The sequence below is a fragment of the Melanotaenia boesemani genome, chromosome 5, assembly GCF_017639745.1.
Source record: "Melanotaenia boesemani isolate fMelBoe1 chromosome 5, fMelBoe1.pri, whole genome shotgun sequence".
In the NCBI taxonomy this organism is placed as follows: domain Eukaryota; kingdom Metazoa; phylum Chordata; class Actinopteri; order Atheriniformes; family Melanotaeniidae; genus Melanotaenia; species Melanotaenia boesemani.
This window is the reverse complement of record NC_055686.1, coordinates 16,292,141-16,310,124: the sequence shown is the minus strand read 5'-3', so window position 1 is coordinate 16,310,124 and position 17,984 is coordinate 16,292,141. Positions and strand designations below refer to the sequence as shown.

At 38.3% G+C, this 17,984-nt stretch overlaps 1 protein-coding gene across 2 annotated transcripts in view; it reads right to left on the bottom strand.

Annotated features, from left to right (window-relative positions):
• Positions 1-17,984, bottom strand: part of pcxb (pyruvate carboxylase b) — a 312,844-nt gene that overhangs the window by 246,503 nt on the left and 48,357 nt on the right. For both annotated transcript variants that reach the window (XM_041985524.1, XM_041985525.1), the window contains exon 10: positions 3,493-3,611. In XM_041985524.1, coding sequence (XP_041841458.1) covers positions 3,493-3,611 — 119 coding nt within the window. The remainder of the gene's footprint in view (positions 1-3,492; positions 3,612-17,984) is intronic.

Below are 17,984 nucleotides of genomic sequence, written 5' to 3'. Positions count from 1 at the left end.
CATGACTCCACAACTCTTCCTCTGGGGGTGAAACTAGACTTTCACAAAAAAAAGTCAATTTAGCCCAGCAGCTTCCCTTCCAGATAGCCATTCCCTCTAATCTACAGTGAAAACCCCAAGACTTTTTTTACACTTCCTCCTTCTCTATGGACTCTACAGGGGAAGGGCAACACACACTGACACACACTCTCAGAAAGCTTCTCCAGGGAACTGTCAAGTCCCCCTATGCACCTACCCACTAGACAAAAAGACGAGTCCTCCCCAGATCAACTTGTTCGCCTAAGCCTTCTGCCTGAGATCTGCAGTATCTACCTCTCAGTCTCTCATATGCAGCAGCAGCACAAAGCTTGCACCAAACTTCCTCTTCAGCAACATTAACGCAGCAAACATATGACAGATTTTCAGAGACAACACCATCAGCCGGGCTACTAAGGCCACCAGAACAAGAAACAGCCAGCATCCTGTTTCTAGAGCGCAAAACTTCAAGGAAAGACTTTTTGTCTCTCTCTCAGCAAAGTCTTTGTACAGCAGAGTAGCCTGGTGATATTGATTTATGATCATTGTGCCAACTTTAGAAATTTGTGTAATTTAAAAAAAAAATGTTCATGCGTTGATTTTGTATTTGGACCTAATGCATCTCTAAGCTGGTTGCTAACCACCAAGGAGATCAAAAAGAGACAAAATAAATAAATGAATAAAATACTAGAACTTGCCCGGAAGAGTGAGGAAACTTTGACAATTTAAAGTTCCCATTACATTAGTAATATGGAAGTGGTTTGTTTTAAGTGAAAATCCATTAAGATTAATACAAAATGCAAACTTTGTTGTCAGCTGGTGAGTGTCAAAAGACATCACCCCAACATGTATGCATGAAAGTAGTGTCTAATGCAACTCGCTCTTGCAGTCCAACAACAAAAATAAAGCATCCTCTCATTTTTGTTGCCACTTGTGAAAAACATTCAAAATGTAGCCAAGAGAATACTATAGCAATTTCATACGTCAAATCAAAAGACACAAAACAACTTGCGGTCATCATCACACTGCAGACAGCAGCAATCGACGAACTACACTGCTCAAAAAAAATAAAGGGAACAACACAATGTAACTCCAAGTCAATTACACTTCTGTGAAATAAAACGGGGATAAACGAGGAGATCCCTCAGGAGACCATCAGCCACCTTCATCAGGAGCATGCCCAGGCATTGTAGGGAGGTTATACAGGCACGTGGAGGCCACACACACTACTGAGCCTCATTTTGACTTTATTTAAGGACATGACATCAAAGTTGGACCAGCCTGTAGTGTGTTTTTCCACTTTCATTTTGAGTGTGACTCCACATCCAGACCTCCATGGGTTATTAAATTTAAATTTCCATTGATTGTTCTTTACAAAATCACACAAAAACTAAGTGTTTAATAAGAATATTTCATTCATTCAGATCTAGGATGTGTTATTTTAGTTTTCCCTTGATTTTTGAGCAGTGAGTATATTTTGCCATTATCGCCCAGCTACTTGACATTGATGATAGCTATTAGTTCCCACTTTCCCAATGCCTAAAAAAAAAACACAATAAAAGATTTGGGAAGTGCTACAAAAATAATAAAAAATAAATAAATAAAAAAGCAGCCAAAAAATTAAAGATGGAGTCACTTACATGGCAACCACTGGAGTGAAATATAAAGAATACTGACCGAGTGTGGACCACACATAGAAAGCTAAAATGGAGGATTATAAGGTCAACTACGGCCAGGTTAGGAAACAGGCTAAGCAAACAAAGAAAAGGCAGAATGAGTAATGACAAAAATAATTAAACACAACATAGGTAAATTATGTAGGACACCTTCAGAAGAAAAGCTGGGCAGTGAACAAGATGAAATAAGACATTTCCAACTGCCCTAACACATCTATTAGTATCAGTATATTTGAAACGCACAGAAGCAAGAATGAATTTGCTCACACCCGTTTCCTTTCTAGTCATTATCTGTTGTTGTTCAGCGTTGAACCCAGCCTGAAATGAAAACTATTCTGACATCTGAAACTGTTAAGGAAGGATGCAGCACAGGCTTAAATAAAGCAGGATTACACACAGAGATATTAAGCTTTACAGTAATTTAATTTCAATATCTAAATTAAGTCGACAAGTGATCATAGCAAAACACCTCTCTACCGATGCATTTAATTCAACCACTAGTAGCAGCCTGCCAGAGTGTCTCAGGTTATGTTGAGTCAAGCTATTTTACTGACAACTTAAAATATATTTGCCAGCACCCATACAAAGCACTTTTGAAAATTTTCTGCCCAAGGGATGCCCAAACATCAAGGAGGAGAGTCTGATCCCAAGCACTTTATGCCACGTCTTAAACCGTGCTCTTTGGGAACAAGCAACTTCTAAAACATGCTAAATCTGTAATACTGAGTAATGTTCTGTCACATATTTAAGGTCAATAATATTGATTCAAATGTCTGCGCTGTTAAGGCTGTCATACATATTAAAAATGAAAGGAAGGCAGTTTTAAACGTAAACAAGTTAATAAACCATTTTCTGCAGAAGCCGGTGTTTCTCAGCATGAGACAAAGTTTTCCAGATTTGATTTTGTTCACTGCGGTGAAAAATCTTAGTGATTGAAGAGCTTCTTAAGCAAAAAGAGGGAAAACAAAGATGAAAAAAAAGCCGAAAAAGAGTGCAGGGATTAATCAAGACAGCAAGCGAATAGTTTGTCAATAATTCAGTTGCCATAGGAATAGCTGATTGCACATACCCACCAACACCACACTCATCCCATATCTGCTGCCCTAGTTTTTAAGTTTTGTTTATGAGCTAAGCAGGAAATTGCAATGTGCACACACCAGTGCTGAACCAAGACTACACCTGTATCTCAGCATTTTGTGTGTTTATGTCTTCTGCTCCGAGACCCATCTGTGTTGTTTCAGCCAAGCAAATCTCTCAGGTCATCAGTGGAGCAGAATGCTATTTATAACTTTCATTATCTTTTCACTCTCTCACCTCTCTCCTGCTTTCCTGTTGTCTCTCACCCCCCCTGACCTCATCTTTCAGCTTCTCTTCACTACTTCCACCTGCTCAGACTGTCTTCTCTCCCAGTCTCTTATACATCCATCTGTTTGTACTTGTCAGCTTTCAATCAGTACTATCTTCTCTCGTTCTCACCCTGCCCATCACTCCATCTTTCCTAGTTTTTGGCTATTTTTGTTTCTTTCTAGTATGCCTCACCCACTGTTTTTTTTTTTTCTTTGTTTTGTTTTTGTCTGTCTGCTTTTTTTGTTGTTTTTTTCCATGACTGTCTATACCTTCTCCAAAATTTGCTCTCAAATTCAGCTGATTTTCAGAATGGAAACCTTCCAACCTTGAAGTTGTGCACCTGTCTGCTGACAGATTATACTAAACAAACATTCATGCAAAGTGACAACTGCTACAGCTAAGCAGCTGTCTACCAGCTTAAAACCATCCTCTCAAGCAAACATCTGTTACTTACTCAGTGATTTCCTCGGTGACCGTGTGTTCAACTTGAAGTCGGGAGTTCACCTCAATGAAGTAGTGTTTTCCATGCTTGTCCACCAAGAACTCCACGGTCCCTGCATTCTCATATCCCACCTGCAGCACAAAAACATAAGCCAGTTTAATAGCTCTGAATTATCCAAATAATACTGTTAGTACTAGCTGAATAAACAGTAAAGGAGCAGCGCTCACTCATCTTAATGAGCCATGAAACTAAGGGAACAAACAGCTCCTCAAAGCAAACATGACTGCATAAAAGGGGTAAAGAATGAGCCCAGTGTTTTTATTTGTATAGAGAGAGATGGGCACTTTCATGAGCTCCATGTGAAGCAGAATTAGATCATTAATCAGTGGGGAGAAGCAGGTATCTCACCCGGCTTGAAACGTGTTTTTCTGCTACCTCTCAGGTCCAGAGATACAATTAGAATATTAAAGTCAGGTCAGAGAATTTGTCTCAGTGCTGGTCCTGGTTAATACATCCCTTAATACAGGTATGGGTACTCATTTACTCTGACACAGAACTTGCATAACATCAACTCTATATGAAGTATGCAGTGTTTTTCTCTACAATCACGCTGATGAATACATATGGGGCAATTTGGGGTTCGGTGTCTTACAGCAGACATGTTGATATGAGGACACTGAGGACAATTATTCAACCTGCTGAGTAACAACTGGATGATCCACAAGATGGTACAGGTGTGATGCAATAATAAAATGCAGACAGGAATTAGATACAAACACATAAAATGTCTTGAAACTGCATTTTTGATAGGTATAGATCACTACTACTCTTCAAGTCAGTGTTAATATTCAGTTAAGATGAGACCAAAATAAGAATGAAAAGATCTTTAAGTATGTGACTTGTCTAATGGTAAATAATCTAGGGGTAGAAATGTGTTTATTAGCAGTGTGGTCTTCAGTCCAACCATTTAATCCTTCCCTGTGAAACTTATAAACCACTATAAGAGAGTAATTATGCAAATCACATATTTAGCCCCCACCCTTCTATACAACTCTTAACTCATTATACAATTACTGAATAATTCTTCTTTTTAAGTTTTAATTATGATGCTTACAGTGGTAGTTTTTTTAAAGTTATTCTTCAAATTGAGCTATTATACACATAAACACAAGATGGAACTTGAAAACTGCAGCACCTGATTACAAACAGAATTAAAATTAAATATCTAAATCATAGTATGTCATTTGTATAATCTAACCCAAATTGGAGCACTACATTCAGGAAAAAAATCTGAGTATTACTAGACCAACACTTCTCAAATTACTGTAAGATTTACCACAAGTCGTCTCATCTTAAATGTAATTTCCTCCCCGAAGGTGCTGTAGTTTAACTACTGAAATCCTATATAAACAAACCTTAGTCTATCAAAACTTGGCAAACTTGAACACATTTCAATGAAAATTCTTACATATTTAACCGAATTAGGACTGATTTATTCTCGTAATCAAAGGTTCTCCTTGTAATAAAACGTATCATGTTTGGAGTCAAAACAAAACTGGAGCAAAACATTAGCACCCAAGAATCTGACTAATGGTAGGGAGCTAAAAGCATTCAAATATAGATATCAGAAAAGCCTGCAAAATGGCCATACATTTTCAGCACCATCAACATCTGAAAAAACATCAATGTGATCAACAAATCAGATTTTTAGGGATCTTCACTCATATTTGTAACAAGGAGAATTTTAAGGGAAGTTAGACTAGGATGAATAGATCTGATCAGGACAAAGTGGACAAGATGAACCAATTCCTTCAATCCCGTCTCGAACAGAAAGATGCATGTTTAGTCCTGAAATTGTTGAAAAAGCCAAACACCGCCAGGACTGCTTTGATATCTATCTGGCCAGCGTGAATGCAAAAAAGATGGTGTTAGACTGCTGAAACAAAGGCAGCCCTAAGCTAAAACTGCAGCAATTACACTCTGGTACCTAACACAAAATAAAATACTTCATATTAAATAATAATGAACTGGAGGTACCGTTAGATTGATAAATGCATCGGGCATAATTCACATCTATAAAAACAAATCCTTTAACTCAGTAAATCAACATCTATCCAGAGGCAAGCTCCCAAGTAGAAAAATTAGGTCTGCTATACAAAAAAAAAGAAAAAATCAATTGAAAAACAGTTCAATTCAGTCAATTTGCGCTTTTCTCTTCAGAAAGAAATTAGTTCTCATAGTGGGATAACATGCCCAAATCGAAACCTAAGCACACAGACATGGGACGGTAAATAATACCCATCTACAGAAAACACATGCACAGCTCTGTAGTTTTGCTCTTCCAGCTGATGTAAAATGCAGTCTGGCAGGAGTTGTACCAATTAAACTCTGCATGCATGTGCGTCAGTGCTACCTGTGCTGAGCAATTACCCAGTAGCTACAGCTGGGGTGATTAATACAGGCCCAAAGACCTCCAGAGAAACAAGCTCTCACATGCACACCACAGTGCAAATACATAGATTTGTACACTATGTCTACATGCACAAGCTATATCCACCAGTACATGTACTGTAATCGCCTCTGTATACTGTACCAAGTGCACACTGGGCTACTTCCATGCACACACATTCCCAAAACATTTCCCTTTACCTTCTGAATGCAGCCTACATTTACACACAATATGTCACCAATAGTGGCACAGAACTATACACAGACCTCCACTCATTTTAAGCTCACACACATTCATACTGCAATGTGTGGCACTCCATACTGAACTCATTTTCCTTCACTCTGTCACACTGAGTCAGTGAGTGGAGTAGCAGCCAGTATAACAGATTGAATGGTCACTGTTTGATAAGGTCTGGCAGCAAAGTCAATGGGCTGTACTAGCAGAGAGAAAGGTTATTGGGATGCTGAATGCATACACCTTACCAAACACTTCTAATATTTGAAAAAGAAAAAAAAAAACCTTATGGTTCACTGATATATTGTGCTAAAAGTTGCCACTATATCCCTAATTGTTCTGCATACTGGTGTATAGCTTTGAATAAATTGGACAAAGATGGATCAATAGAATGTGTCAGAGAGAGACAGTGTATGAAACAAATTTTACATTTTACAGATGAGTATTGGCTAAAGAGAGGAAAGGGCTAAAGAGATGGAAAGACGGATGGATCCAATGAAAAATGACCCTCCTCTGTCCAGTGATTTCAGCAAGCTGCCTTAAAACCAAACACAGTCCCAAGACTCAAGACAAAGACAGTGGCAGCAAGATGTGGAAACAGTTTTCCTGGAATAAGGCAAAGCCCAAGTGCCGTTGCAGATCAGTACATCCTTCATGGCTGTAGACCTGTAAATTCAAAATCCCTTGGAAGATTTTAAGGCCAAAATAAATCTCACTTTATTTCCTGTGGACCAAGCCATTCGATATTGTACCTCTACTCTAAAACGTGTACTTGGGACTGTAATTGATTCAAAGCATTTTTGTCCTTTTTTACAGCTATTACATCCATGTAGTGGGCAGGCTATGAATAAAAGATGAGCATTCCTTGAAGTGGCGACACTTGGAAAGAGGACACTGTCAAAGACATTCAAGTTGCCACATCCAAGAGGGCAGCAGTGGCTCTGACATAGCAGGTCACCCTATAGGTTGGCAGTTTGAGTCCCCCTCAATTCCAGTCAGTCAGTCTGTTCCATCTTTGGCAAGTATGCTTTTCCCACATTGCCTCCAGGGTCGGAGAGGCAGTTATCATGGACTGTCTGCTGTGCTTGTTAGTCTGCCCCAGGGCTGCTGTGGCTACACATGTAGCTTAGCTTAATGAATCTGGAGTGAATACAAAATAGATTCAAAGGTGCTCTGAAAGCACTATATAAACCTAATCCATTAGATCATTTATTTAATTTTCAGTATTATTTTATCATTTTCATAATTGTTTTCATTCACATCTTCATCATCATTATTATTATTATTATAGAGAATGCGCACGTAAAGTCACCACGGTTTTCTCTGCCATTTTGGGGGCACCCAGCTTCTGTTTCCGTCAACACTTTCAGTGTTAAACACGTCTAGAACGCACTGAAAAGAAACATCCTTACCGTGATAAGCCCACAAGAGGTGTGAAGAATCGTTACGATGCAGAAACACAAAATTATTAATAAGTTAGATTGTTACTATCTGCTGAACAATGAATTAAGTTCAGGCTTGGATGTGTTTCCCCCTGCTTCAGTCTTAGAAGTCGATGTTTACCTTCCATTTGGTTAAAGTTCTACACCCGCCATGAACTTAAAAACTACTGATCATTAAAGATTCATGCAGCCATTGAACAAACAGTTGGATTAAAACCTGCAAGACTGTAGACTGCACTTATACAATCATACTGATCTTTTATATGTTAAACATTTATTGTTCTGATAATTTGATTCTGATATCCAGTTATCTATTAATTATTTCTTCATCTGTGTGGATTCATTTCTGATAAATTAATATATTCTGGGCGTTTTTAAAAAGACATATGTCTAAATACACAGGATTAATTAAATATTTGCAAAAGTAGTAGTAAAAATGTGAAAGGAAAATAAATAAGATGAAGTATATTTATTACAAGAACAATAACATGCACAAAAAAATCTGATGGCAAATCTAATCTGAACAATCCTGAATGCTGAGACTGGAACTTATGCTAATTAGAAAACAACAAACATCACAATCTGGTGGAGGAAAGTAATGTTCTCATCTGTGCATCATCTGTACATCGGAGTGCCATCCAGATCGGTATCGCTGCATTTAAAAATTATGTACTTACTGCATCTGTAGCCACTAACCCTTTATACATGAAACCACGGTCAGCCAAAACCTGGAAAAGTATCTGCAGAAGTCCAGTGTTCTCTGGGATGTGTTTATCCAACCTATTCACTGCACCACACCAAGACAGAAACAGAGGATGAAAATCTGCTGATTTGTTTCCTTTTTGTGTATTACGAAGCTGCTGTTCTGAGAAAAAAAAAAAATGACAGGATGAAAAACTTGTCGGAAATTCTGAATAAGAAAAAATAGAGGAGAGTGGGTACGGCAATTTCTCCCACAGTTCTGTGCAGTGATGTCAGTGTGAATCCTCTATTATTATTATCATGTTTATTACCACGTATTATCAAAGTCAGCATCATTATCATGATCAATATTATTAATTTCAGTCCTGCAGGTTTTCAATATCTCCCTGCTTCAACACTCCTGACTCAAATGAAATGGATCCCACAGCCTATTAAGTTCTGCACAATGAGTCATTAACTTGAGTAAGGTTTGTTGGAGCAGAGAAACATTGAAAACCTGCCGGACTGCAGCCAGCATATGACCGAACTGAGTAGCCTGAGTCTATGTCTATGTTCGGATTATATCAGTTTTCTGCTTCATTTTCTTCTTTGCCTCAGCAAATTGTTTGGGATTCAAGTTAGTTTCTTTAAGTGTGAAGGCATTAACAGTGTGGTCCCTTCAGCTTTTTAAACCACAATGTCTTTGATTAAACAATTTGTGCTTTGCCTGTCTGTCGATTCAGAGAGTCTCAGTAACTCCATAATTTTCTTGGGTTTGCACAATAAAGACACATCAGTTAAAAACATGCAACTGATTGAGTTTTGAATCCACAGAGGTGTGAACAGAGCTACTGTCAACAACAAAACACTCATTCCAGCAGAGATTGATTTTGATGTTTGATTAAGTCAACATGAATGTGAGGCTTCAGAAATGTCTGTGTGAAGCCCCTTTAACCAATCTACTGCCATGTAATTTAAGTAAGGAGACACATTGGAAAACAAAACAAGAGGACAATAAGTCTGCAGCTGCCAAACAATAAGTTTTCCTCTGAATTCAAACAAAATCAAGTAACTATGAGAAGCTGGACTTGGATGGTTAAGGTACAGCGAAGGAATAAAGGCTTCTCATATATATATAAATAATGGAGCTCATTATGAAAACTATTTTGATATTCTCCATAAAAACACTTTCAAACACAAACTCAGCGGTCATCAATTGTACATTCTTGCTGACTTTAAAAATCCAAAAACTACTGATTCCTGTTAGGGATGGTACAGCTATATTCCTGTCAAAAGATGCAAATCCTCTAAGGAACAACAATATTGATATTTCACAGCAGCCTTCACAGAAAGTCTCCCACTACCCTGGAACCCTTTGACGCCATTAATTCACCAGCCAGAAACCAGCACAAGCTGGTTCACATAAGGTTCAGGGACAGAGCAATGTGGTACGAAGCTTCTCAGCTTTGTGCGATATGCATCATAAAACAGAAAGAGCACAAATCAATCGTATAATCAAAAGCACAGACATACTGAAAGGTTATGATGGGTTAAATTAGTGTCTGTATGAGTACTAGAGTGAGGGGTGTCATTTAGTATATCAATTTACTGAAGGACAACTTATAAACAGAGCTTTTTCCCCTTTGAACATGCCATTACCTTTATAACCTTGGCATTACATATGTGCACAGATTGTATATAAGCTACAAGGACTCAATAAAAGGCAGGTGAGCACATCAAGAAAATGTACAGTGTCATTTTTATTTTATCATGTCTCTACATATGCCTAGATGCATTCCTTGTTTCTATCTATGCTTATTCCTTATTCTCTCATAAATCTCTTTCTTATGGGATCCAATAATTCCATTCAAAATACATCACAACACACATGGCCCTATCTAGAATAGCTCTGCAACCTACAGAGATGATTGTATCAAGATAATTACTGCACAAGCTGCTTAAATGGGACAACCGTGCACACCCTCATTCGCAGGCTGATAAAACATCTAAGAGCCGTCTTCAGCTCCACGGCAATAAGGACTCATACAAAAAAGTGATGCCTGTAGACTGTAAAGGCCTTAGAAGAAAGTTTACTAACAACTATTTGTCATTTTATTTTTGGCATTTTCTCTCCAATCATTGAGATTAATTGCAACAATCTGTGTTTGAATCTTTTAAAAGAGCTTAGTTGATCATTACAGCTTTTTAGAAAAAGAACTGGAACTACATTTTACTTGTGAGCAACATCTTGGTACAGGTGTTTAGCGTTGCACAATTCATTTTCAGACTGTTTACGGAGCAGAGAACGTCTCCTGCTCTTCCCTGCAGCTCGGAGCTGAGCTGCTACAGCGAAAGGACGAGACTCCTGTGCGTGCTTATGGACAAGGTAGCGTCCGCGACACAAACAAATTCATACAAAAAATACAAATTTTAGCAACAGTATATGTGATTTTCATCACAATTAAAAGAGGTAGTGCACCCAAAAATGTTCTTTTTTGAGTTGTAAACAGCAAAAACAAATAACATTTGTGTGGCAAAAATGGTTTATCAATCCCTCTACAGGTTAAAACCAGGTTATGTTTTTTTCATGACAGAGACGTTATCAGTCACGTGAAATTTTAAAAAACCCCACAGACCCTCCCTCCAGATGCAAATAGATGGGTCCTCTCCTAACGGGCATAGAAAACTACGCCCACCAGCACATATGAAGAGATGTGAACTTACATGTGGTAGATTTCCTAGTTTCAGACTTCTGTTCTTTCACAGTTTCTGAAATGGAATGGATTTGTGCTTTTGTGGGGTGTAAAAGTAACACCAGACTTTATTCTTTACCTGCTGATCCTCATCAGGCGACAGACAGCAGCTCAAATTGTAGCAGTGGCAACTCAAAGTGGCACTTCCGGCATCTGCAACAACCTGCTGCGAGTCTCCACAGTTTTCCAGAGCTGCTGGAGCTGCTGACAGGCCAGCGTAACGGCGCTAACAGCTCAGACTGATACGGTTCAGGACCACCTTGTTCATGTTTAGCTGAGGAGATTCAGGAGGGGAAAAGTCTTCCAAAGACCGCTCTGTGGCGAAGGTGCTTTGTGAAACTCGCTTTGTATCTTGCCAGTGAGCTGAGCTGCGGTCTGTCAATCATTTCTGCCTGTGTACCCCGACCTGCCCACTCTCCACTCGCTTATCTGCTGACTGCGCTGCCTCTTCATCTCTCTAAGAATGTGTATTATCATGATCTTTACAGTCACCATATTTGCTATTGTGTATTGGTACTGAAACCGATATCGTAGCCGTCAGAAGTGAACTCTGCACTAGGGTTGCAACTAATGACTCTAGTGATAGTCGGTTAGTCATCGACTATTAAAACAATTAGTCAACTAATCGGATTATTTATCTCAATAATTTCACTTTCAGTTTTTAAATCTTGCATGAGGTTGTTATGCAAGTCCCACATGCCTCGTCTTTAAATGTTCGAGCATTGCAGACGTACTTCCGTGGCACGCATGGTCCGATTTCCAAATCTCACATGTATTTAATAATTAAGTTTAACGTGAAGTTATTTCAGACTTTTGACGTCCTCTGCCACCGTTTCATTCCCTGGTCTGCTGCCATATTTTTCCCCTGGCGGACTTTATGGCGCATGTGCAACTCTCAGCAGAGATAGGAAAGAAGACGATGTCTCACTCTGTAGTTTTTTTTGTTTGTTTTTTTGTTTTGGGCCAACAATAGTCGACAGTTAAAGTCGATGTCAACTATTTTTTTGTTGACTATTGTCGACAACGTCGACTAATTGCTGCAGCCCTACTCTGCACTGCCCTCTGGTAGGTGTATTGCATAAAAAACTATGCTGACATAGAACACATGGAGTATGTGGGCAATGGCATTTAAAAGATGTGTCCATTTATGCAGGGAAAATGAGCACAAATGTGTCCTTCGCCTGAAAAAATAGTTTTGGAAGCTAATAAGCTGTGCAAAAAAATATTAAAACAAAATGTGTCCTATCGTGAAGCTAATCTACCCATTCTTTTAGTCAGGAATCTGTTATTAAATAAATCTAACTAAAATGTAAGACTGAATAGCAGACTGAACCAGGACTAAAAGTAGAACTACAAAGAAGACTATGTCTGGAATGACAAAATTTAAAAAACACCTGATCTCAGAGAACTAATGCCAATTCACATTACTGAATAAAAAGTGTGTGCTTTTCTCTGAAAATCAAAAGGTGCTAATGCAAAGCGTCTGGCATTGGAAGGGTGGGAAGAGTAAATCAAAGGTGGCATGAACATCACCACACTGTCAGCTTTAGCAAACCGTAAGAAAAATCTGTTCAGAGTGACAGAAGGATGGAGAAACAAGTCAACACTGTTACAAAGATTAGATTTTGTTTTCCCACAGGCTTTCTTTTTATATAACACAAGGCTAATGTCTGAACAAAAAAGCTGTTTTAAATATGCAACACAACTTCAGGAGGTACCTATTATTATAAAGGCAGATCCTACAATGCTTCTCACTAACCTCACATTTAAGAAATAGTTTTTTTGCTCTAAATGCAGCTCCTCTCTTATTTTTTTTCATCTGTCCTCTCTAGTGGGGATAGTTAATCTGGTGCCAAGACTTTCTGTAATCTGGTCCAATTCCCTTTCAAACTCACAACACACAAGTGTCTTGCGATTCAACGCTGATAGAGCCACAGAATAACACAAACACACACTCAGATCAGCTCCATTTCAGTGGTGTCACCTCGCTAATCCTTTTGCTGCAGGCAGCTACCAAAGCAGCTGAGCTCACCCACCCAAAACACACATACCACATGCATGCCTATAGATGCACACATCTCAAGACCATAATAAACACAAACATGCTTACGCCCACAGACAAACACACAAATATACACACATTCCTGACTGCACCCACACAGTCGTATTCAACCCTGCTATAATGAAAGGAGCTTGACCAGAATCCCTCCATCTACTTTCCAATTCACATATTCAGCCTTTAATTCCGTCAGTTTTTCCACTTCTACACTCCGTCTCATTAGGATTCAGGTCATCCAGGGCCCCCTTCCCCCATCCATTTACTTTTCCAATCACTTGCAGTATTTTTTTAATGTCACATCATTTGCTAGACAGAGGAAAACATGTTTCATCATCTAAAGGAAAACAAATATGCAATAGTCAAAATATGAGATACAAACACCATCTCAGACAGATCTCTAAAACAATGAATACCAATTAAGAGTGTTACAGGCTTTTTTCACAATACTTTCTGTGCACAATTACTATTTCATTACTGGTTTATTGCTTTTAATCCAGTAACTGATTTGTCTCAGCTCTCTGAAAACGGGTCCCTCTGCAGCAAAAAAGGAAGAAATTCGAAATGCTGTATTAACAAGGTAAATGTTTAATGTTGTCCCTCATATACAGATGCATCACGCATGTGTTTACCACGTCCACCATCCTTCTTGTCAAGATACAGTACAGCTGAATCGGATAAGGAACTTCAGTAATGTCAACTGTCTGGATGAAGTACAAATGTTTTGTGAAAGTTCTCCATTATTGGGTGTTGGCCATTACATTTATAGTATGTGTAAACCTTTAAGGTGTGTAAGCAAAATTTGGGTAAATCAAGTTGGTAGAAATCAACTTTGCCAAGTTGAGGCATCCTTGTGACACCTGGACCCAACTGCCATATCTGGAGCTATGCAGCCAGCAATAGAGCTGTAAATAATTTAAAGTAATCATGACTCCTAAGGTAACTTACTCAGCTAAACTGGTAGTTGAAGTCTTGTCTGCACATCAACTGAGAGGTTAAGAGGTTAGGATTTTCAATAAAATCTGATGTTGGCTTAATGATGTTCTAAAGGACACTTCAGCAGTCTTTATTAATGCCAGCACAAAAGGTCAGAGCCTCATCCTTCATTTAAAAGAGATATATGCTTACTTATTACACCACCCTCTATAAACCAACTTGTACCAGTGAAAGCAATTCAATCTACACAATAAATATAACTTGTTTACTTAACAGTTGCTTCTCAAATGTGAGCCAACTCCCTCTCTGCTTACTGATCCTTTCCCTCTCCATTTACCCCCCCACCCTATATTTCCAAACTTTTCTTTACAAGTAAAAGAAGAGACTTTCCCCATTGTCTTTTCATGTGGGGCACTTCTACTTTGCTCCACTTTCATTATTCATTTTTAAGGTTAGCCATTTTTTTAAACTAAGTCTGTCTTCTGGAAACTGAATTCAAGAAAAAGAAGGAAAGTACCAGGAGTGACTAAGGTCTGAAAAGTCAAAGGTGTGCAGATGGTAGTGGGTCAAGGGCAAGGTACAGTAAAGTCAAATGATAGAAGAAATGAAGGCAGATGGCTAGAAAGTAAATGGAAAGTAAGGAACAAGATGGAGCAGAGGACAGAGGAGGATCTCAAATTTGAAGGCAGAAAACTGTACAGGGTATTAGGAAACGGCCTGAAGACGAATAATGACTGAAACAAGAGTTCAAAGCTCCTCACATGCCTTTTGGTTAATGTGATTAACTGCAGCAAAGACCAGTGTGTTAGTGTGTTACACAGTGGTCTTTATCAAACATCTTCACAACGCTTGTAAATGTGTTCTGTGCTCTCATAGGCTGGATCACACATGCTACATCTATTCTACACTCCCATTTACAATAGCTGTGCTCAAAAGTAACATGAAGACTGAAGGGGAATGCTACTCTGAGTTTTCGATAAATAATTTTAATATTTCAGTAATTCTGGTGTTTGTGCATGAAAGTAACAAACAGCTCAACAAGAAAACTGCAAACAGAGCCATCAGTAGAAATTTTAGATGCAGATTACGGCTGGGTCTCCCTGCATCTTTACTGAGATTTCAAGCCGATTCTGCACTTCCACAACAAATAAGCTGTATTGTAGCTGCAGAAAAACTGCTGCAATGTGACTTCATGGTCATAACAAACCAATAACGTGGATACAAACATTATAGTCCACTTTTTTGCTTCATATTCCTGCAGCATACCATCAGTCGGGAAGCAATGGGGCCATTAAGTGAAAACACACAGATACTAGTATATGAGGGAAGACGAAAGGCAATGCAGACAGGTTTTAAATTAAAACAGCCACCAAAAACACCTAAAGGGAATTTACAGTCATAGCATCACAGATTCATATATTCACTATCAATTACTGTTTAAAGAAAAAGAGACTTCAAAGTGCAGCCATAATTTTAGATGTACCAAGGGGACAGAGAGGGGAAGACCAAAATAACACCACACAATTCAGAGGTCCTACAGCTTGAAAACTAGAACAGTCACATTATGTTAAACCATAAAAATAAACTGCTTCACAGTGATGTTCTATGTCTGGTTTACTTTTACATCCCATTTATTGTTTTATTCTACACTTTTATTTAACTTTGCTCCCATTTAACCTTTATGCATCTACTTTCATTTCCTATGATCTCTCTCTTGCCTTCAAGAATCAAGCAGATATTTCAAAGCTTTAACTTTGGCCCTTTTATAAAAAGGGTCAGAAACAACTGACTTCAACATTTTTTTTTATTGGAAAACACAAAGTCCAAAAGATTGCCCCCGGACTACTACAAAAACTGCACAGTCTTAAAAAGTACGAGCTATGATTCAGCATTTCTGAATGTAAAGGTTGCCCAAAAGCCAAGAGAACTAAGGTGTCTTTATCAGAAAATATAAAGACAGCTAAAATATCTTTTGCTACGGTCCAAACACTGAACAGCCACTTTTTCCTCTCTTCTCTCTGAAACCTGTAATATAAGACCATAATGTTTTGCAAATTTTCATGAAATGGATTTTTTACTTTACTCCATCACTTCAAAAAGATCTCCTTTAGTGTACTTGCCTCTCCATCTACTCTTCCACTGTTATGGCTACTTCTTAACGGTAAGTACTCTAATGCCTGTATTGCTCAGGAAGGGCAAAGAGCCACTATGCCTGCTTCTTAGTGTAAAGTTACATTTAAATTTATTATGAGTAATCCAATTTTAAAGTGAATTGCTAAAAAGCATAGCATGTTTTTTAAACTAGAAGAAGAAAAATAAAGCTCTGCAAACAAAGTGCACTCACATTTAGGGCCGGAAAATATTGTGGATGAATCATAAAGAACTATGGGAATCTATTTTTCTCTGCACTCTGTCAAAATAAAGAAAATTATACTTATGATTGGGCAAGTCAACTCTAAATGGTGTGAATTTAAGCATTAAAATAAAATAATAAGAAAAATCTTTGTAGAAAAAGTTAAACTTAGTGGGAGGACCAAGAGAGAACTGCTTAGATGTCCACTGAAACCACTACTTTTAACTAAAGCACCTGTTTAAAGGACAAAATGTGATTCCCACGACATGACTGACATTCACACCAATAAAACACATCTGAATTTAATTTCTACCACACTTGCAAAGTGCCACATGTTGCTATGCAACCAGTAGCTTTCTGCAAATTGTCTGCCTCAGCGGTTGCAAGTTGCGGTTTGACCCAGTTCTCCAAGAGTGTAATAAACATAGGCTCAAGCAGTGGCTCTTTTTCCTCCATCCTGTTGGAGCTGGACAGAATAATCACTTTTTCCTCCCTCTCTGACTCCATTCATTGTGATTCTCTATTAAATGACAGTACAAAGTGAAAGCATTTGATTTTTTATTTGAGCATTCTAATAGAAAAAGTATTTCAAACTGGTTGCATCAATAATGTAAAAAGTTGCAAGTAGTATTTCCACAGTGCATGCCACAGGAAAACAAATAACACTAATAGTATGTTTGATGATCTGAAAACCTGTCCAGGGTGCCCACGGCCTCCCCCCCTAGTAGCAGCTGGGATAGGCTCCATCATCACCCCAAAACTCCAATATATGTAGTCAACTTGGAATTAGTGTAAATCATTAAAAAACAGTACAGGTAAATAAGTTCTTTACATCCCTGTTATTTGTGAACACTAATCCTGTTTAAAATTATGGTTCAATTCATCCTGTAAGAAAAAGCCTTCAAAACAATGCAGTTCATTAGTAATCCTTTTCTAATCAGTAAAAAAAAAAAAGCTAAATTAAAATGTTTTATTGGCTAAGCAGAAGGAAACAGGTTTTGGGAATTGCTGATAAAAGTGCATCAAGTTTCAAAAAGGTGTATATACCAAAAAGACTAATGTGTGGAATTAAATAACAATAAGCTGTGTTTTTAAAGTTTCTACCACTCCTTCCTCCAAGTACAACTCCTCATACCTCCCTGCTCCCTCACATGTCATTCCACCTCTCACTCATCCCTCTTCCCAGATCTTTAATATCAAGATATTATGCCCCATTTTTGGATGCGTCAGCTGGTCGTGCCTGCCCCCTTTCCACCATTTAGCTTTTATTTCTCTCCAAATCCCCTCTGTGTCCCTTCCACACTTCGCTATGTCAGCAGTTGAGAAAAGCGTGAGCATGTTGGTTATAAAACGTTGATGAATGAATACAGCTGCTTAATGATCAAAGAGCACAGCAAAACACACACAGCAACATGAAGAAAGGTGGACACATGCCTTCACATGAAGGTTAAGATAACACACATAGCCACAAAAGATTCATGTTTGGAGAAAGGTACTAATAATTCTGAAGAGATCGGCTGAAAGTAACTTGAGTCTTAAAATACACCAAAAAGCTGTTTTTCTTGAAATTCCTCCCAACAACAGCTTTCTCACACCAAGC